Consider the following 22,800-nt stretch of genomic DNA (forward strand, 5'->3'; position numbering starts at 1 on the left):
CGAAGCAGGCGGAGGCAGCTATAGTAGCGATATTGTATGTTGCGAAGCGTTCTGTAATAATTTTCGATCCCTCGAATTTTAACAAAGCACGGCGAAGCTGGAAATAGGTAAAAATATATCTGAAAGCGCAGATGCAGTTAGTTGCTACGTGCAGTTAGTGCGCATAGCAAGCATTAGCCAATAAAGTCGCCAGGCCGGCTGATGACATATCATTAGTGCGAAGCTAGCTACTTCGAAGCTTAAAGCCTCATTGTGGGTCCAAATGATGGCAAATGCTAACAAGATAATCCACGCCGTGCCGGCTTGTTAGTGCACCCCATTCCTTTGTTAATCTTGTTGTTGAGGAATTCCAGCCACTTGCCTTGCTGTTTTACGGTTAGAGGCGCGCGGACTGACCCACGGTGGAGTTGACTGCCTAGATGTTTCGGAAACAAATCAGAGCAGAATGTTGCAGCCAGACATCAATATTAAAAGTCAATTGCGCAATATTTTTGTGCCGAACACAATAGAAGCACGAATATCCCTCTTCCTAATTAGTGAACCGTTTACACGCAGCGTATGTGAATTCAAGACACGTTTCATTAAACTATGAGTAAGAAAAAATACAGCCATGCAAATAAAACTATATATATATATATATATTGTCACACCGCGTACGATTAAAGGCCATAACACAGAGCTTTTACATACCGGCAATCAAAATTTCATCTCCGAGTGTCACATCTCCTCTAGCTATTATTGCCCCTTCATCGTGTTCCTCGCTTATGATTTTCTTGTATATCATGCACCTTTGTTTTCCACCGTAACCATATATCTGTCCGAAGTCGAGAATCGAGAATTTTATGAGGGCGAACGCGGAAATTGGCCAAATTATAAAATTCATCCGCTGTTGCAGTATCTTGCAATGAAAATATAGCTTTAGTGTAATCGTTTTCTCGCAACACACGAAGCATACATTCCTTCCGAATTACTTGCATGTCGCTGGAGTCGCAGATCCCTTACTGTTACGCGCGCGCGCGCGTGCACACGCACACACACACACACACACACACGCGCGCACACACACACACGCACACACGCACGCACACACACACACACACACACACACACACACGCATATACAGGGTGTGCCAACTATCATGCACCAAGGCTTAAAAATATTAAAATGCACGTAGCTGGATAGAAGCCCGCGAATACACGCAAAATTGCCGCGCGACTGGCCATTCGAGGCACTTTGGATCTATTCGCGGGCTTCTCTCGCTCTCTCAAAAAGACTTTTATGTAGCACGTATTGAGCAACAGAACGCTGTCTCGGGAGTTTTTCATGTTGCTCTACAATTTTCTCATTGACACTTTTATCTAATTATAATATTTGAGAAGTTCTTAATCAATTAAGACTAATTATGTAACTAGCCGGAATGCAAAAAAATCTGAGTATCGCCAAGCGACAGCAAACAACATTAACTTGGTTCTGTCCAGCTACGTGGCATTTGCATATTTTTAAATCTTCGTGCGTCATAGTTGGGACACCGTGTGTGTATATGTATGTATGTATGTATGTATGTATGTATGTATGTATGTATGTATGTATGTATGTATGTATGTATGTATGTATGTATGACTGTATGTATGTAAGCGTGGTGCTTTGAAAATCCTGAAAATTTATTCCAGGTGAATACATCTTGCAAGCTCATCTGCTATGATTCGTAAATTTCAATACGTGTCATAAATTATTTAAATAACAAGGCAATTAGTAAATTTTTGTTAATTATTGGATATTTGTCGCGATTTATCGTGCATGTAATGTCCGCCTCTCGGAATTATCAAGCCCAATGACTGTAATTATTCTATCTCCGACAAGCCATTTCTAAAAGTTTTTTTTTAATCTTAAAAGTGATACCTACGTACACTGCTTTCACAAGGCGACACGGACGCAGCTTCTCGCCAAGCTTGCACCTTAACAAGGCGATCACGATGGCGTCAGTGCAAACCGTTTATAGACGGTAGGAGAGCAGATTTCGCTTCCCGGGTGCTGGTTGGTAAGGTCCCTAGGTAAGCTTGCGCCACGTCCCTTTCCTGCTCCTCTCCTCCTCTAATCTTACTCCTACATGAGGTGCCGCGAGCATCCCAAAAAGTTTTCAAACCTCTCAACACGCGCGTCAGAAAAGTAGCTTCCAGCTTGCGTCGTACTAGATATATTAATGCAGAATGCATTATACGTATATCAAGTACGCAGGAAATCCGGCGTGACCAAGCGATGGTTGGAATAACAGCCGACGGCGCAAAGAATAAAAACACTTAAGAATGATCGGATTGCCGTCAAATTTCTCAGGCAGGTTCTTATAAACACAGTAAATGGCTTTGAAAAGAAAATTTTGTGCATTGGGTCGAGGTGGGAATCGAACTCGGGCCTCCGGGGTGGGAGCGATCACGCTTCCCTAACGCCACGGCGGCTCAACGGTTCTGGCTGACTAAAGGTGTGCTTAGTTGCTGCATCATTGCGCACGTCACGTCGCAGACGTTAGAGTCAGCTTAAGGTGGATTAAAGTTTATTTATTTTTTATCTATCTATTTATTTATTTATTCATACTGTGAGCCCTTTTCGGGCTCACTGTATGAACAAATTAGAGCAAGGTGGATTAAGGTTGGTAGAAATAGCGTAAGGTGGAGTAAGCTAGAGCTGTGTAGCACACTGTGAAAATGTATGACGTCACGTATCATGAACGTAACGAATTAAGTAGTTAATGTGGACGTTTATTATGCTTTCCCATTCAAAACACGTAAGGATGTTTAAGTGAAAGAACTAAGGAACATTTTAGTGACGCTAGCGATCGGCGTGGTCATGTGGAAGTTGCACGTGCTCGTACCGAACCAATCATAACGGGAGAGCGCGAGGATGATTAGGATGGCAGCTAGATGAAATAAAGGCGCTACCTTGCAACTTTATCTAGTGGTTGGAAGACAACTAACTTTAGTGGTTGGAAGACAGCCTCTGCTACGGGGAGGGTACAGCTCGTCTCCTCGCGGCACCTTCTCACAACACTTCATTTGCTTGTGTCTGGACTGCTGCGAACACCTTTCTAAATATTCTTAGGGTAGTGCGCTTTCTCGACCACGCTTCGGGCGTCTAGTCTATGAAAAAGAAGTCCTATTGGGCCTGATGAGGGCCGTTTAAAGAGTTTAATTTCTTTAGGTTAGAAGGTTCTTTAACACGAACCACAGATCTCAAGGGCCGGTAATAAACACAACAGAACGCAAAAAATAACAAGCTTTGCGGCGTCAGCCACAACACTTCTTAAACACACGCACACACACACACACACACACACACACACACACACACTCACGTTTGAAAATGAGAATACTCTAAACGTCCAACCATTCACTTAAACCAGTGGGAACGTTGTCAGCATTCGTCAGCAAGTGCAAGTGCTATCTGTTGTATTTATGTGCAGAGTAAAACGAAGAAGGAATAACTTTTTTCACCAATGCGTTGATTTAAATATATGCACAACTAAAAGACATATATGATTACACCTAATTATTCCCAGGCTTGTAGCTAATCTTTGTAAGGTATTTACCTTCGTCATTGTTTTAGTGTTAACTATGTAAAAATGATTGTTGCCCTAGCAACATGTTCAAGGTTAAACCATGACTTTTATGCTGCTATTTTTATGGGTATTGTTTTCATTTTGCAGGGGAAGAAATCTGTAACTATAGCTGAGTTATCTGTATATGCTTCCTGCAAGCTTGATTTGTTGGCTACCGTAAATTCTGTGAAGAAAAAAAAAGGCTTTGCGGCCGCGAAGTAAAAGTTATGAACACGGGCCCCAACTGCATGATCGTTTGTATAACAACGTGTAAAACTTGTTTTTCTGTTATTAGGTGTGACGAGTTAAGAACGAGCAAACACGATGGACCGATTTTTCTAGCAGGCAAATGCTAGTAGCAATCAGATAACGCACACGAATGTTGCGTGTTTATTCGCCTAGAGTACTGCTGTGAAGACTCAGTGAATGGCTTCAATTTCTCGCAGGAAAATGGCGGCGCAACCGCTCCAAACGTATCAAAATGAACGCAATGAACCCTATTGATTTTTCATCATGATTCAGCATATCCTGGCCTTGTCTCCTTTGCCAACCACTATGAAAAGGTAGCGCGTGTCGCGCCTGAAAGATATGCAAAAGCAATTTTAGCTTTTTTGATAGTCTGCATAATTACCACCCTGCTTTATTTGCACATTATTTCACTGGTCTTTTTTCCCGGCAAAACGTTACTGTCAAACTTCTGCCATTTGATGAAATATTTTCAAGCCTTTTATCTTCTGCGAAAAAAAAAAGTGTTTTGCAAGGACGGCAGAGAAGAGAAAGCTTAAAGAATAAAATTTCGGTTTCGTGCTTTGCACGCAGGTATTCAACGATGGAATGCCTGTTGGATATCTCTCTTGGTAGGTTTCTTTATTACCCTGAATTCTATGGCTAACCCGAACAGTCGTCTATTTCATTCTATCGCATCCTCAAAATGTCGCCGAAATGAAAGCTTTGAGATGCACCTGGCGCACTCAGCATTCGCGTGTACAGATACTCGAAGAAGACCTCCTATTGTCGAAAAATCAATAATCATAATTATTCCCTCCAGAATCCTGAAAACTAAGCCACGCAGTTTACAGCCGCGTGCGCCATCGAACTCGCCGTAAGAAAGCACGGTTGTTCCACTTACTTTTTTAACAAAACGCTCTTTTATTCATTGAAACACAAAAGTAACTGGAATGCTCAACGTTGGGAACTAATATCTTGAAACTGGTGTCAACCTGCAAATTCAATTCAAGTGGATGCGTAAATAGTAATATGTACCGTAAAGAAATAACTTAGGAAGTTAATTAGTGAATTTTCTTTATTTAGTTGGATGTGTGTTTCAATTTCTCGTGCTAGTAATGTCCGCGTCTTCGAATATACCAGTTCATGGACAATAATTATGCTATCTGTCACAGGTGACATTTAAAAATTCCGTGAAACTTAAAAATGAACACCCCGTATCTATGCACAGTTTCTTGCGGGTTTCACACATGTATACCGAGTCTAAAACATGAAATCTTCAGCCGCGACGAAAACGGTCCTCACTAAGAAGCACTTCTCTCAAAACCAAAGGCACATCCTTGTTGACAGCCAAGTTTGGGCATATTGAATTCTATCGCAAATAATTTGCTTGTATTAGCAAGCAGATGTGTAAAAATATGCCCATATGTGCCCTCACTGAAACCTGCGCCTATGTTCTGCAAGTGCCATAGACAGAGACTTCCGCTGAAAAATTGAAAGTTTGAGCAGTAGGATACAACGGTAGTGAATGGCCGTATACTACCCAGCACCGAGCGCCTGTACGCTTCCCTGCCCCAGATACTTCAGTTGTGACCTTCAGTGCGCAAATTGCTTTGCCGCAGAAGCTGCGGTTACTGTACGTGGTAAGGCGATGTGGCATCAGAATGACTGTTGTCTTGAACTTAGTGCGCTTTTATTGCGCTGTTTGTGAAAACTTGTTTTCTCTCCTGGCCAAAGTGCATGTGAACAAGAGCGAACGGTCGACGTGTTACACCTGTTTTCAAAATGCACTACCACGAAACACGTTTGACGAAAACACCTCGCTCGGGGGCTCACAGCACCTTCTGACCCTGTTTGCCTCTAAGCGCGGTTTCACGGTCATCATTTAAATATACAAGTCTCTCTCATATCATTGCCTCTGGCCTAAATTTCCGGGTTTATGAGATGGAAACCAACGCAGGCGCAGAGGCCGACCTTCAAATCGCAAATAACAAGCGTGCACATCATCACTACAGCCAAACCCGAATATAACGAACGCGCACATAAAATGAAGTATTGTCTATATCGAACCCGCGAAACTTTCTGTCCGATACTCTTGTCCACAGCAATGTGGACAATGGATATATCGAACTCTGGGCGTCCGCTACAAGGTGAGGAGCTGCCTTACCCGAGGCCACTGGACAGACATTTGCGGTCAATGTGCTGCGGCGGTGCTGTGCGGACATTGAGGAATGTGAACATAAGCACGCCTGCACAACATGGCACGCATCGAGAACACAGTTCTCAGTGAGGCCGAGGAAGACTTCCCGGAACAAGCAAATACTATCGCCTGGAACACGAATTTTTCTTTTCCATAAACGGATTCCTTCCTACCTAAAGTTCTTGACTAGAGATAAGAAATCCGTATATAACCAACGCAGAACAAAAATTCAAGTTCGTTATAGGTCAGTTTGAGGACATCGAAGTAGCTTCTATATCCAACTGTTTTGACTGCACAGACCTCTTCGTTATAACCCGATTCGATGAAGTTGGTGGAAGGAGCGTTAATGACTTTCTCCGGTGAAGCGGCGAGCACTGACCTGTATTGGCGAGACTCGACGGTGTTCGCAGCTCTCAGCTTCGTGATGAGCACCCACATTATCTCGGCCAGGAAAAACATGTTCGTCTGAAATGCAACAGAAGAGTACACAATGATGACGGCGCGGCGTTTTATGGCGCCAAGGGCGAGATATGACTACAATGTAGTACAGTTAGTAAACAGCGTCACGCTCTTCTCGCTCACGAAGTAACAAATAAATCAGTGGACGGCATTGAGTAAGACACACGTTTTCCATTTCGGGGCGTTATCGCTGTAAACAAAATTTAAAGTACAGGCAACCGCAACTCAACCATTTGGGCACGACAGTGCATTTTTCTATTCTAATTTATCTGCTCAAATAAAGAGCACTCAGACTTCCCGGATAACACCGTCGAAATTCACTAATCGTTAAGTGGTCTCACGAGCAAATACCTAGTTTGTAAAATCGAGCGCGTTCCTATCCATACAGTGCCGTTCGGTTTCAACTGAATTTTGGCACGAAACTGGTAACGGGACGACATGTCTACGCGGACAAGCTTTCATTAGATTTTACCTCATGCCGCCTAAGTCTTGCGGCAAGTCCTCGTGCACAAAATAAAAGGCGGTAGAATTCTTTTTACGCGATGAATCCGAGTAAGAGGTTTTTACAAATATAAAGGCAGCTGCGTACTTTTGTCAGGTGATAGTGATAGTTATAGTGAAACAGCATTTTGCGATTCTCGCTCCCCCCCCCCCCTTTTTTTTGGCATAATGCCCCGGAGTCAAATGTTATCGCAGTTAGTATCCTAACAATGCAGACACTTGTACGATTTAAAGCCCTAACATTGCAACGCGGGAAGGTTCCCATTGTGAAAGCGCAGCTATGAAGGAGGAAGGAAAGAGTGGAGAAGGAAAGGCAGGGAGGTTAACTAGTTCAGCACAACCGGTTCGCTACCCTACACATGGGAGCGGGATGAGGGGGAATGAAAGATGGGGAGGAGAGAGAGAGAGCGCAGCTATGAAGGTGTCAGCTAACGGCAATGAGGCAAAGTCTTTTTCACGATTTTATTAAGACGAATAAAAAAATTGGAGGACGCTTAAGCTTCGCCTTTAAGAGTAGAACGCGATAGTGTTATCGGGACCCGTTCGCATCCCATCGTTCGCATACGGCAAGTAGGCTTCATTCCCTGTAACACTGAACGTGGGTAAGCCAGCTTACAAAGACAAAGCTTACACCGATGCCCTTAAAGTCGCCTTCACTTTTAAACTCAAATGCACTGCTGGAAGGACGTTTTTCCAGGGGCAACATAAGTGGCCTTATATTAAAATGTGAAGGCCCCACCACCTTTTTTTATTACTTTATTATTTGTTTGCTATTGCCCCGATGCGCGCAGGACTAGTAGAAATGCTGGAAAAGAGGTTTGTGTTTGAGTTTCTTAGTAGCAGAATTAGGTTTTCTCGTGCATTCAATTTATAACCCGACGGCGAATCCGACGCCGAATGGTAAAGTCGTACTTTACTATTTTTCTGACGGATTTCACTGTGAGAAATTCAATTTGTGTTCGCCAAAAGCTTGCACAACGTGGAGGGCCTGCGCGGTCAATGTGCTTGGATGATTTTCTCCGCCACCCGCGATCACACGCCGGTAGCCGACGCCGGATTTTCTGCGACACGGGGCCCTAAACGCTATCGCATTAGAAAGACACTTATCTTGTACTCTCGCAGCAAACATTCTTTCTAGAAGTGGCGATTCAATTGATACGAGTGCGCCATATTTAGATCGAATCTAATTCTCACACTAGTTCTGCTCTGTTAGAGCGAACGGTAAGGTTTTTATATATTTGCATTTCTTTCATCGAAGTGAAGGTTTTTGAGCCAAAGCACAACGAAACTCTTCACTTTTGGGGTGCCTCCATAATTGATAGCTTTCGTTGGGGCTAAAAGCGGGAACTGATTATTTTTCACCTCTGACTATAGGTGACTCAAAGTAAACAGCAACACACTTGTACTTTTAAAGCCAATAGCCTACAGCGTTGCATACAGTTGCTCACTGCTAGCAAAAACAGGACAAGGGTGGGTCGTCCTCACTAAAAGGCTGTGCATGACGTTTGCAACTGTATTATTGTGGGCAAAATATAGTTACTGTGACGTAAGATGCGGAAAGCACTCGGCGCGATATAAGGTATGCGCTGGGTGGAGAAAAAACTGATATCATTGGATTAAATTAGCGAGCTCATTAGCGAAAGTGGTTTTATAGTACTACTGAAAACCTCCAATTGCAAGCTTCATACCTATACTTTTGAAGGAAAAAGTATTTTTAATGCGCTCGTTGAGAGTTATAAAATAGTAATCACAAGAGCAGTAGAAAAGAAGACTATTTCCTCTAATGTAAGCAACAAGCGACAACTATCCCTCAATTAGAAATTGGCATAAGAGCACACACCGCGGAATACGAAAACGCGATGAACCTCCCAGCAGTTTGTGACGGCGCCCCGCAAAACCGCACAGCGCTGGTTGTTCGCATATACTTGTACACGAAGGAAATCCAAATACCAGACTGCGCACCAAGGCTGTAGAATTGTTCGGTATTTCGTCAGACACCGCAGTGCGGTGAGTTTCACCCCGGCTGCACATAATTTCACCTATCCTAAAAAATTAGACTGCGAATAAAAAGAACGAAGCTATTGAGAGCTTTGAAGGATAGGCCACCACTATTGACCTGCTTTCATCATTTTCTTAAGCGACACCTAATTTGACACTGTAAGATAGTAAAATAAACTTTGCACATCCCCACTGAATGCGTAACAATTTTTCACATTATCACAGGAGAAATGCTTAACAAAACTTTCAGAATTACTGCTGTAGCTGGGTATACATGAGGCTGCGCGAGTATGCATTACTAGATTGCGTGAGCATGCATTATTGCGGCAGCATCGTTTAGGAAAGGAAATAAAACAACGTTGGATATTGAAACTTTAATGCACACAGTCGCTGTAGCGCGTGCACATTTATCTGGTTGTACACACGTATGTCGAGAAAAAACGTAGATCATGTATCTCAGGAAATTGGTAAGAAACACCTCGGTCTGCTTTCCTTTATGATCCTTTGACAAATCTACTTTGACACATTTATCTGACACAATATATTACCAAGAGGACGCCGATCACTGGCACGATGAAGATGCAATCATACAGGTCCCTCATCTGCCATACGCACCTGAAAAGAACAAGAAAATTTAAAAAAAAACAAAGAAAAAATTTATTATCTGTGAGAAGGTCTCAGCATGTCAAGTTTTCTGTTTGCAATCGTATGAGGTTTAAGTCTGCTTCAGAAAAGTAATTTTTATGTACGCTTGAAGGGGTGGTTGAGCGCAAGATGCTGCGTTGCAGGAACGGATAAAGAAAATGAAAATTTCGCGGGATGTTCGTACTTTATTATGATGGGTGGCTAACATTTAGGTTCGCGCCAGTTTCTGTCAATGACGAAAAAATATATATGTGATTTTTGTGATAAACATAATCCGAAGAAGTCACGCACATTTGGCTACCGACTATAGATCGCATGGAAGTAAATGTACGAACACGTTTATTTTTTTCAAACCTTCTTGAGGCGAGGTGATTTGCAAGGAGTCAAGCATTAGCAATATTTGTTTTATAACGGCTCCACACTTTACGTAATGTTGGTAAATATGTGATTTCAATCATATATGATTGTGAAACAATGATGTGCCATATGACACAACAAGATCTAAGTATCTTGCTTCGGGTTTGGTCAGCTTATTCTGAGATGGAAGCAGTGACTTACAACTCCAGTCAGGATATATTTACTAGCGTGTGAATAAAACAGACTTAAAATGAACGAACAGTTGTGACAGCTATAGCCACGTCTTCCAATTTTACTTAGTGATTCGTACACGCACTCACACAGTAGCACCGTGTGTCGTGCACAGTTTCAAGAGTTCTATCCCTACTTAAAAAAGACCCACACGCCACGTACCATAATTGTATAAGCGTATTTAGGTTTATACGCGAGCATACGCTATTTTATAATGGATCCGACATGGTCACTATGAGATTATGGATCCAGAAAAATAGCACCGAGTTTTTTTTTTTTAGGCTTGCCATATACTGCTCGTTTTACAACCACTAAAGTTGAGCAACGATATGTATTCTGATGCAAAATGAAAAGCTCCGAGAGTCACGTCGTCAACACAAAGAAAAAAGAAAGTTACGTAAACTGTAACCATGACTCATCGAAACGTCAGCAAAGAAAAGAAAAATAGCGCGCTAGCGAAAGCGGATGTACGCTTTCTTTATTTCCTTCTTTTTTAAGCACATTGGTGAGACGAGTAAAATGTGCACCATGGAATAATGGAAGTAAATTGCCTACCTTCTCCACCGACCTCCACGTGTGAGCGAATAAGATTGAACGGCTGACTCGCGTATTTGCATAAGACGACTTTAAAGCCCAAATTTTCAAAGATACCGAAAAATACAGCGTTAAGTTCCATCTCGAGAATGGAGGATGTCAGTTCGCGTGCGTAGAAAAAAAGGTCATGTTAACATAAACAAATTTAGTCGTGCTGATCATCTGAATACGGGACCGCCGTTCATATATGGATGCGCTTTGCTGTACAAAGTTTTTTTCAATATCAAGTGTAGTTTAGGTTTCTGACAGTGAGACTAAAATGCGGTAACGCTTATGTTTTCAAAAGCAGTGCTACATGCCGCTGCAAATGTTTTTCTGAGAATTTCAATACAGAGGGGAAAAAATAAGGCGACTATTTGTTAAAATGCGCCAAAATAATTCTAAGCAACGTGCTAAGATAAAAGGTTGAGAATGGCAAGGAGAAAGGCGATAGACCAGCCATAGACAGCGTGTCCTATCTATCCTAAGCAAACCTAATATATACTATTTTACATATTCATTCATTCGAAATGGATACGCCTTGCAAGCTTACCGGCTACAATTCTTAAATTGCGATGTGCCGTAAAATGAAGTTAATTAGTATTTTTATTATTTAATTAAACACGTGTTTCAATTTCTGGTACAAGTAATGTACGCCTGTGTGAATAATCTATCTGAAGGAGTAGAATTACGCTATCTGTAACAGCAGATTTATAAAAATTCTCTAAATCTTAAATATGATCACTACGTATAGAGGACAGATTGGGTGAAGTGCTACCGTGGCACGTATTCCGGCGACTACAGCGCTTTAATGAGAATTGCTTTTTTTTAGAATCAGGCGCGTTTTAACGATACAGAATTATCGGCCCCGTATCGCTAAAAGTCCAGTGTCGGTAGGCTGCCTAGGTATCGGTGTCGTAGCCAGCATAGTCGTCCCGTTAGCGAAAAATGTTCCATACGGCACTAAAGTTCGCCTTCTATCCCTAAAGTTGGTCATACCTAGTCTCACATTCTTTACAAGGTTATTCCTCGGAATTTTGAGAATGACAGCCCGCAAAGAAACTTCTTGAAACAGAACACAGACAACGCACGCATTTCATGATAAATCTTGTCGGACTGAAATGTTAACAGTGCGAAACAATAACAGATCCGTTATCCAAATCTTTTTCCGTATCGGAGCGCCTTCTGGAATTGCCGTTTGTGTGTGGCTTGCTGGACGCGTAGCTTCACGAGGGGCTGAGAGGAGACGTCGCTCAATTGCGGGGGCGTATTGCTCGTCGCCGTGTGATGGAAACGACAGCGTTCCTTCTCGCGCCTGGTGTGCAACGTCGTCAGTGCTCGCCTCGCATCAGTTATACAGGGAGGTGCTATGCGGCTTCCGCAGTAAGGACAACAAAAAGAAAGAATAACCGTGCAGAGTGTTTCCACGTTTTGGTAACACCTATAGCACAATTAAAGAAAGAGGTTTCTAGATTAAGAAAATGAAATCTTTGATTGATTCTCTTGAAATATTTGCCTTCCCACAGGTCCAAAATAATTAAACACCACTACATTGTATTTTAATTCTGAAAATACTATAAAAGTTAGGCATGCCACCTTCATGTTCTTGTCGGTTCGTATGTCGCATTTCACTGATCCACAGAGTTGCATGCAGCATTCAGCGCGGTCATAAAGCTATGCGCTTGCTTAGACAATCAGCTCGGACGGTTGCTGTATGATTTCTTATTTATCATATCGCGGGTTTTGTTGAGGTATTGCAAGCAATAACAACGTTTTAAGAAAATACAAGGAACAATAAAACAGCGGAGAAATAAGTACTCAGCGTAAAAATCAGGTAGCCAAAAGTAGTGAAAAAAATCATAATTATTAAATTTCACGTAATCGACAGAAAGTTGAGTGCTGCTGAACCGACGTTTTCATGTAACGCTGTACAGATTTCTCATGGCATGTTTCCCCATTACAATAAATCGTGTGAAGTTGTAGGTGCGCAATTAGGTAAAGCAATTATATGCCCTAACTTGCACCCTCATGCAGTGATGCGGTATATTTTTATACCATAGCTAACTGTAAGTAAAGCTCTACCAAGCTCTTCTTCCTTTTTGTTCACTTCGAATATTTTTTTCTCAGCCGCATAGAGCATATAGCGTAATTAAGTCTGTTCAGGAGTGTTACCTGAAGAGACCGGCATTATATGCATGAAGAATCGCAACGTCCAAGTGGCTAATTAAATAAGATTTAGTGTTAACATTTTATTCATTCATTTCACGAAATATGTTCCTGAAATAAATAATGTCTGAAAGCGAAATTATTTCCTGAAAGTGAAATAATGTCTGTTAAGCAGGAACTGCTGCAGATTCTGAAGTCCACAGACATCAGTAAAAACTAGAATGCTAATGTGCATTAAGCGTTTAGCTTAGTGATCCCTCTCTTGCCTTTCGCTCTAGTTTATCCATTAACCCCATTCCCACTGTGTAGGGCAGCAATCCAGACGCGCGCCTGATTGAGCTCCCTGGTTCTCTTTCATGTTTCTTCTCTCTCTCTCTCTCAAAGCCTGATCCAGGACTGCGAATGGCAGTTGAACAACTTTGGGCAGTCCAGCAAGCTCACGACGCGGCCGCGAAGCTCCGTCTTGCGGTCCCGACGTGGGATTAGCCCTTCTATGGGTCACCATGCAGGACCAAATAAAGTTTTACATCCATCCATCCCTCTCTCAAAGCCTAACGCCTCCATCCAAATATCCCTCGTCAAAATCTGCTAAAAGATATACTGGCGTTGTAAGTAGTACCGCCCAGTACTGCGTGACGCACGGCTTTGAGAAACAATTAAATAGAACCCCCAGTGTATTCCGCAACAAACTTTAAGGCTGGACACTTCAAAAGTAATGCTAGACTTATAATTTGAGGTAAACAAACCTGACTTTAATGAAGCCCGGCTTCAACATTGCATTTGCAATAGGTGCACCAAAGTAGGCAGTTAAAAAAGTTAGTGAATCTGTGTGAGTAAGCCACCAGTGTGTGGTGATTCCTGATACAAGTATATTCTGACGCATCCTAAAATAGATTAGAAAAGACGAAACAACGCTGGCCTGTTACAGGTGATCTTTAACCACCGGTGTGTGGTGATTCCTCATGCAGGTATATTCTGCCTCTTCCTAAAATACATTCGAAAAGACGAAACAACGCTGGCCTGTTACAGGTGATCTTTAAGAGAATCTGTTCAAACCGAAAATAACAACGAACGAAAGGGGTACGTGTTATAATAAAAGAAACGTGGTAGCATTTTCAACGTTTCTTTGCCTCTGGAATTTGTGCTAGTGCATCTGGGACAAGAATCTGCAACGTTTGAATACGAACACTAATAAATAAAAAGAGACAACCATCTTCAATCAGTTTGCAGTGAAACATGCACGATGTCAGCAGTGAAGATTGCATACACGGTATCAGAGATGGTGAGGTCGCTGTGCTGCCTGGAGCTGAGGTAGGCTTTTGTTGTCGCCCAGATAGCAGTAATGATTGCAGGCAAACCTGAAAACCAAAGGTAAAGAACAGCCAGATGATCAGGTAATTTCTTTTCTTAATAGCTCTCGAAAGCAGAGCGCCACATTAAAGTCCAAAAGCGCCGAGGGTCTTTTTTTTTCCGCCGAGCGATATTGTCTTACCATTTATTTGTTTATATGACAAACCTGCAGCGCCGTGAAAGCATTATTGCAGGGGGGACATTAACTATACTAAAATACAAAACAAAAGTAATGTGCGTGCATAGATAGAGTAGCATAATTATAAGAAAAAAAAAGAGAAAACCTTGCAACGCACTCAAAGAATATTATTTAGGAAGAAAAGGGACTCTGCGCAAGACTGGCAACCTTAAATGCTACGCCAAAGCTTGTTTCATTGTTAAATGGTGTCGGGGGAAAAAAGAAGGCCTTAAACCATGAGTGCGACACCTCCTTTCATGAGCCTTAATAGCATGCTCAAGACGGTTATAGGTAACATAGGGTGTAAAAAGTGTGCCTGCTTGAAACACACTAAACGCGCAAATATTCGGTACTCCTTGCAGTGAGTGGTGTAACTTATCCTCGCCTTTTGTCTATGTGTGCTGCAGCGTGCCTACGACTATATTCGGACTTCATTAACGTTTTATAGCAAATCTCGCTGTACGTGCTGCAAACGTGTGACGTTTTTGAAACTTCTTTATTATTGCTAATACTGCGTGAAAAGGAGTAGCCGGCGACAATCTATGGCGCCTAGACCTCGTTTCTTTATTTTCATTTCAATTGAACAAGAAGGACTCTGCAAAGTTATGTGAAATTGACATCATGTCTATAAGCACTCACCCCAGCCAATGAAGGCGTAGACGTGTATCCGCACGACTTCTACGGAGAACGTCTTCACGACTAGGATGTAGAGGTAGAGGCCCTCAACGAACATCCAAAAGAAGTTGGTCCCCATTAAATACGTGAGCACAATGTAGAGACCACAAGCTGCCTGCGTTCGATTAGGGAAAAATCATGTTATAGATATTTAATGAGAAAAACACCACTCCTGATTTAGTGAAACATCTAAGGATGCTTATTATTACACTCGGCTATTATAACATCATCTTCCCTACATCCTTGTCTCTGTAATGCCCAAACACATTTCCACATTATAAATTTGAAAAAATTATGGAGATTTATATCTGACCATGGAAAGTTCATATGTAGAAAAAAACTACGAAATGTTTTTTTCTGTTATAACCTATTTACTGAATTAAATTTACTGAACTTAATACTCAATTACTGAACTAATTAGCATTTGTCTTGATAAACTATCGGCAGCTGAAACTTCACTCCCGCATATTTCAAACGTAACTATTAGTTTTGCAACACGTTTTCAAGACTTCAATAAGCATTTTGAAGCATTTAACTCGGCGTAGCATATATTATGATCGTTCGGGAATTGCAGCGTTATCTTGCTTCAGTCAGTCATACACTTATTTCGCCCTGTTGATGAGAAATTTCTGGGTTGATAGCGACTCATTCCTTTTGGAACGTTCCTCTGCAGAGCAAGAAATATTTCATACTACGGCACACCTACAGAGAGTGTGTCTTATTAAAATCAGCGCCCGTATTCAACTCTAGTTCGCAGGCCGCAGCTGTTTGTATACGAACATTATCTGCACAACTACGACAGTCAGTATAATTTAGCGAAGGCAGCAGGCCGATGGCGAACAGCTCTTGCGAATGAAAGCTGTTTTTCATACGGACACTGAACCTGGGGTCTCTGTGGCTGCATGTTCTCGTTTAACTTCTTTACCTTTTACTCGCTGTCATTGCACTCATAGACATCCACTGATTCCGTATATAGGCAATGCATGGAGTCTGCATTTTAGAGTGTACAGTGAATCATTGCGTCATCTACATATTGCATCAGTTCAATACATGTCTAGTGGACTAGGGCCTCAAGTATGATGAACAGGCTTTCCGGTGCGTCAAGCCTAGTTTCCTAAGATAAAAGAGCGCATTATGACCCCAATGTGTACGGAAACTGCAAGCATGGACGTTCGGCCAGCATGGTAACGACCTGTAATACTTACACTTGTGTAAACTTCGTGCGAAGTTTCAAATGTGCGCGAAACTCTGCTCTCTCTATTTCCTTTCTCTCTCTTTTCATCCCTGTACCCCCTTTCCCCAGTATAGGGTAGCAAACCGGACGTGCGTCTTGTTAACCTTCCTGCCTTTCCTCTCTTCGATTTCTCTCTCTCTCTCTCTCTACACTTGTGTAAACTTCGTCCTTTTACTTTCCAATTACCTTGCCAATTTCTATAATTTATAAACCACAGTGATTATGCATGTTCCCAGATACTTACTACTCTGTTCAGTTTAGAAAACTGGGATTGCTCGGACATTTGTTTAAAAGAAAGCGTCATAAAGAACATCACGGAAACGTTTAAGGTCACAAGCACGAAAAGTATACAAGTCAATGTACTACCTATAATTCTCAAGTTTTTTAAATGATCACTGGGCAAGAGCTCCCTGTGGCAATTATTGTACGAAACCCTATTAAATAAATTAAACGGACGTTGCGATCACGTGGGGCGCCGCGTGAGATGTTCAGCCCTTTGTATTGGTCACGCTGTGACAACGCCGCATCTACTAGATACATGTTTCTATATCTGCCTTGATCTAGCTATGCGTTTCTTGCTTTTCTAAACCTGCAAGTATTCATGTGTGATTAGGTGTATGGAGGCATGCAATGTTAGAGCTCTTGGAGGAGCCCTTCATTTTAAAAAAGGCCAAGCGGCCCTGCCAAGCTAAATAAACGACAAAAACAACTGCAGCTTGGAAATAAATGGCCGGCATGCGTGAAATTTACAGCTCCTCGACGACAGAAACGCTTCCATTCGTTTCACAGCTCACCTTTTGGAAATTTGGCAAAGGCACCGACTGCAGCGTAGCGGTGATGATCCAAATTATAGAGATGAGAAAATACGTAATCATAAGATTCACGTGTATCGTATTTCTGAGGCAGCTAAGGTCTCTGAAAGAAACAACATTTGAGCTTTGTTACTTGAGAAATATCACCGCTAGCGTATAAATAGCCATTCTCATAGATAAGAAATAGGTTATCGATAACAACGAATGACGCATAAAATCGGTGCGTTCCGGGCAAGATTTAAAACAGCCCCGCTGCATCGTCTCTGAAAACTGCAAAACTTAAGAAAGAGGTTCATCAAACAAAACTTTTAGACGAATATTTTCAATGTGGCATACAGTTTTGATCTTCGTACTCCGACTATCTGTGTAACGTCACGCAACATTACGCTCGAAGCATAGGCGTTGAAATAAAATAAGAAAAAGTCTTGTTATTTCTTGGGTTCGACTCAAACGCCCCACCCCCCGGCTGGTGATAAGGACGCAGCATCAATACCCTAGCAACAGCATCACATTGCTCGCAATGCAATTCAAAACAACACTTTTGGTTACAATGTTACTCTGCTGTTTCACAAATTGATTTTCAACATTTCACCACTATCCCGAACGCAAAGCACAAAACGCCCATAATAACACGAACCACAACTTCGCGGAAGAATTTGCCCGCTTGCAGAGAATGGAAGTTAGAGCAGTTACTGAGCGTTCATGCCAAGGCTAATCGTGAGCATTGCTTTTGTGAACGTTCGGTCTGTGTTATGATTCGGTTTGATAGGTGATGGGAAGAATTGCATGACGTTGTAGCTGCTTAGCGTTGTCGTTGACTTATTCATAGAGAGCTAGTTGGACTTGTTTTTTCAATGCGCCTCGTACGAACGGATAGAATGGAGATCAAACGCAGCCCTTTGAATGTCATCGTGACTTTCAACTGATATTTCGGTCATTCCTACTCAGGCCTAAGCTGTGTTGCTGTGGCCGGTTGCAGGAGAAAGGGGAGAGGGGGGCAACGTTGCTTTGTTCAACATCGTTCTGTTTATTGGTAGTACATGGTCTCTGTAAACGGATCGTCAAACCACGCGATCGCGGAAGCCGTGTTAATGGCACAGCCATTCCCTTCTGAACCTTCAAATGGCACCGTTGCCTTCTCAATTATAAAGTATTACTTTTCTGTTTATTAACGGAGGTCCTGATTAGTCATTAGGTTTTAAAAAATCACCGAATGACTATAAATTTTATCTTTCGGTCAAAGAAGCGCAAAATGTGGCGGGTATTTTGGGGTCATTGAAGAAATGGCAGGCGCTCATTGAGCGAAACGCTCGCTCCAGTGTGTACAGCAGAATAACTTGTTATATGTTATGTTATATGTTATACCATGCTCAAAAAGTGCTGCAGGACCCCTAATGACTAAAAACGATGACTAGTTTTAAGTGAGTCGATTAAAAGCCGCCTTAAATGCACCACAGACTAAGCATCACCACCAGAGAGTCTATGAGAAATGCACCAAACGTAAGATATCAGTGTTCTTACAAAAAGACAGATCTCGAGCAATTTGCCACTGCTAGACGTAAAGTAAATTGCTTGCTTCGGCACCATTGATTGAACGTATGGGCTTCTAGGTATAATTACAGACGTCAGTCTACGCATTTTTTTCCTCAGTCCGTTAGAGCGAACGAGGATACTGAAGGTTCAGAACTAAAATTAGACAACTTAGAGAATGCGTATACAGCTTCTTACTTAAAGTAGAAGAATATCCACAGGGCGAGGGTAAGTGCACAAAGTGACAGTCCATAGCCGATGTAGTATAACAACGTCTCGTCAACCTGGAGGAAAACACAGAAAAAAGAAGAAACGGTTGAACATCGGTACGACGGAAAACTGGAATCGTCAGAGCCTCTAATTTCAAGTAATTTCAGGGTCGGTTCTCATTCAGTTGCCGAGTGCATATGCTAGCTCGCTTCTGTTGCGTGGAATATTCAAGGTCAGCAAAGATACACGTCTCAGGGACGAACACTAATGTTTTAGTGGATACTAGCAGATTAGTATACCGTGTGTCCCAGCTAACGTTAGCCAAGCTGCTCAACACGGTGCAAGATACAAATATAAGACCTACAGTGTTCGGTTGCCAGAGTTATGACAACCGAATACCGTAGGTTTTAAAATCGTATCTTGCACCATGATTTGTCCATCTTCCTTGTCGTTGAACAGCGTCGCGGCTAACGTTAGTTGGGAGACCCTTTATAAGAAACACGGTAGGCGGGCTGCTGCACCTTGCACGTACAGGGCATAATATCCAACCTGCGATGCTCACATCCGGATAAACATATATCCAGGGGGTCATACTCTACACAAACGTCGGCATGTGCTACATCTCGCCACGCGATGCACTCAAATTATTCGTCCGGTGCGTAAATGTGGCACATCGCCTGCGCTGGCAAAGACGTGCGCGATACCCTCGTGACTGGCTTATCTAGGGACTTTCCGTTCAAGTCTTCCAAGCGCTTGTAAGGGCAGGCTTCCTAGGATTATGGATACTGCTGTGCTACCCTAGGGTACTTGCTGCAATAGAAAACTTTCAGCACCCGTCGGTTTCCACTGGCGAGAAATTTTCAACAGCTTGGTGCTTAACGGTTCCCAAAAAGGTTGAGCTTAAAGCCGATACGAGGCCCACAAGGCTGTTCGTGAATTCATTTCTGCTACAGTACCCCACTATCTTTCGTAGTGCTCTTCTATTGTCTCGTAAGTTGGGCTTATTTTGCTTCCTATTCAAGCGTGTGGGCGCGGCGTCATTTTCACGAAAGATGTGCCAGTCTGCTCCTCACTTTTTTATGGGTGTTCCCTCTTTTGTTATCTAAAAATAGCTCGAGTATCGTATCTGGACCAAATATCAGAAACGGGAGGTATTGAATATGTGCTCACCTGCGTATCAGCCGTGGCGCCTTCCAAAACAGGCCTACAGTTGGAATAGTCGGAACGGAGAGCCCAGGATCCATTTTGCCAACACTGCCGCGTGACGTTTTCTGTAATTTGAAACACACACACACACATATATATATATATATATATTGTAGCGAAGAAGACTGGCGCGCCCTATATATATATATATATATATATATATATATACAGAGAGAGAGAGAGAGAGAGACTATATGAGAGCAGGAAAAAAGAACAGCGTTTCCATGTTTCATCAGATGGGCGCCATTGAGTAAGCAGCATCAGATGCCACTTGAATTTCACACCGCTGCTTATTGATTCAGCGTGACGCACTGGCTAGTGGACGCATGGCGTCGTTGTGTGCCGTGCTGAAAATGCGACAACCCACGCGCGATCGCTGCATGCGCATACGAAGCAGTATTGAGGCGCGGTAGCGGAAACATGCGCAAAATTGATATGTGAACCAAACACCTAATCCACAGTTGCATAAGCTATGAACACCAAAGTAGAAAAATAAGCATTCTAGAACAAGTAAAGTTATACTGCATCAGACATGCCGCATAGGTCAAGCACCCTTAGTCGGGCTTATTCTTACATTTTTTCAATAAGAATTGAAGCGCTATCGCTCAACTTTCGCGAAACTTTCGCCGCGGTGTTCAAGACAGTCGTACTATAGCGGCACCAGAGATTGTTTTGGTTGGCCTTCCTGCGCTTTTGTTATTTTCAGTAGTTTTTAAATTCATTATTAAATGATCGGGCTTTACGCGTCAAAACCACGATCTGATTATGCGGCACGCCGTAGTGGGGGACCCCAGAATAATTTGGACCAACTGGGGTTCATTAAGGTGCACCTAAATCTAAGTACACGCCGGTGTTTTCGCATTTCACCCCCATCGAAATGCGGCCGACATGGCCCAGATTCGATCCCGCGACCTCGTGCTAAGCAGCCCAACACCATAACCACTAACCAACCACGGCGGGTTATTCTCAATACATCATCACTTAACAATGCGAATTTGCGAAAAACTTTTATAAGTTGAGCAATTGGAGCAACTGGCGGCACCTACAGCGTTTAGTAATTAAATTCATTCGAAATTCATACGTCCAGTACATGCTAGACAGCGCCAGAGTGCCACGCCACTGCAAACACCAAGGAACAATGCATCTTCGTCTTGATTGCTCAACAGCTCAAATTGGTCACCCTGCACCTGCAGTGCAAAGTGCTCAGCAGTGCCGTGTGCAGTGCTCGGCGATTGAAACGCGATACTGGGAGCGTGTGACAGTGAGCGATGGGTGATTACCGAGTCGCCGAATGCACTCACAATGCATCACATAGATTCTCGTTTTCAAGTAATAGAAATAAGCATCAGCTCGGCGCCCCAAGCGTCTCAAGCGTGTCTCAAGGGCTACTTCCAACACTGGTGCGCGGACTTAAATATATACCGCTTTGGGTAGAACAGTTCCTTATAGCTGACATCAAACGTGAGGTACAGATTCAATGCCCGAATGGTTGTAAGGGAATGTTAGTAAAGTCACGTGACGCGTTGAATTGCTTTCGATCGCACGTGTTTCTCCTGCAACGCGTCCTCTGACGACACGACAGCTCCTACGCCTGCCATTGTGTTCTCACGACGTATATTATTATCACGACAGCGCCTTGTTAGGAAAAGGAAAATAAAATACCCTCCCTTTCCGAGATCTCGGAGTCGCTCCTCAGGACCTAAAATAAAGTTCTTTGCCTGCCTGCCTGCCCTTTCGCGACACGCAAACTTGTCAAAATGACTCACAATAGGCCGGTACTAAAGTACTACATTGCAGAAGCATGTCCGTATAGAGCACTGCACGGGCCGATGTTTTAAGCTCGGGCCCGGCCCGGGCCCCTTTTTACGTTGTGCTGCCCGCCCGAACCCGACCAAAAGTTTTATGGCGAGACCCGGGCCCGGCCCGGGCCCGAAAATAATCTACGTTACCCGCCCGGCCCGGCCCGCCACCCCTTTACCTTAGAACCAAGCCCGGCCCGAGCCCGACTTGAAACCGGCCCGAACCCGGCCCGAGACCGAAAAAGATCACTGAGCTGCATTAAAAAAATAAAATATAAAAGAGAATGAAATGAATTTATTCGTAAGGCATAAATACATGTCATATGCAATTATGAACACCATTTCAGTGGTCTGAACGCAAATAGCAGCGCGCGAAGTAGTACGAATGACCCTGCCGAGCAGTATCACCAGCAGTTTCCAACGGCGCGACCTTGATGCGGCCCAATCCACTTCTATCGCAGCGCCGCCACAGTATTTTTCCACGTCGGGCTCCTCACTGCAAAGCATGCGCCGCCCTAGCCGCTCGTCCCACTCAACCGTATTTCTAGTCGAAGCGCAGCCACGACCGGTCGTGAGTGCAGCGCATGGATGGAGTAAATGGAGAAAGAATGCTTCTCGTTCGTCCATGGTGCAGTGTAATGCGCTGCTGCTAGGCGACCGGTTGAGAACATGCGCGCAATCATGAATGGACGCAGTGCCATATTTCGGCTGCGTGACGAATTATCTTATCTTACCAGTCATCGTTTTACCAATTCGCCATTGATGAATCAGGAAGTCGCGGACGTGCTTGCACCGCGCTGAAAGCATTAATTACATTGATTTAGGGAAGGAATACAATGGCATCCTTTGGTTTGACTGGGC

General features: G+C 43.1%; 2 protein-coding genes across 2 annotated transcripts in view; both read right to left on the reverse strand.

Moving 5' to 3' along the window:
• The window catches only part of LOC119440994 (chitinase-3-like protein 1), a 359,923-nt gene that overhangs the window by 66,675 nt on the left and 270,448 nt on the right, over positions 1 to 22,800 (reverse strand). The gene's annotated exons all lie outside the window — the stretch shown is intronic.
• LOC119441568 (diuretic hormone receptor) overlaps positions 1 to 22,800 on the reverse strand; it is a 187,239-nt gene that overhangs the window by 9,620 nt on the left and 154,819 nt on the right. Inside the window, exons 5-11 of the mRNA XM_037706176.2 lie at positions 20,105 to 20,205; positions 18,923 to 19,008; positions 17,177 to 17,297; positions 15,113 to 15,263; positions 14,213 to 14,303; positions 9,522 to 9,588; positions 6,395 to 6,480 (exon numbers count right to left, since the gene is read on the reverse strand). Of these exons, the coding sequence (XP_037562104.1) occupies positions 6,395 to 6,480; positions 9,522 to 9,588; positions 14,213 to 14,303; positions 15,113 to 15,263; positions 17,177 to 17,297; positions 18,923 to 19,008; positions 20,105 to 20,205 (703 nt within the window). The remainder of the gene's footprint in view (positions 1 to 6,394; positions 6,481 to 9,521; positions 9,589 to 14,212; positions 14,304 to 15,112; positions 15,264 to 17,176; positions 17,298 to 18,922; positions 19,009 to 20,104; positions 20,206 to 22,800) is intronic.

The sequence above is a fragment of the Dermacentor silvarum genome, chromosome 2, assembly GCF_013339745.2.
Source record: "Dermacentor silvarum isolate Dsil-2018 chromosome 2, BIME_Dsil_1.4, whole genome shotgun sequence".
NCBI classification, from domain to species: domain Eukaryota; kingdom Metazoa; phylum Arthropoda; class Arachnida; order Ixodida; family Ixodidae; genus Dermacentor; species Dermacentor silvarum.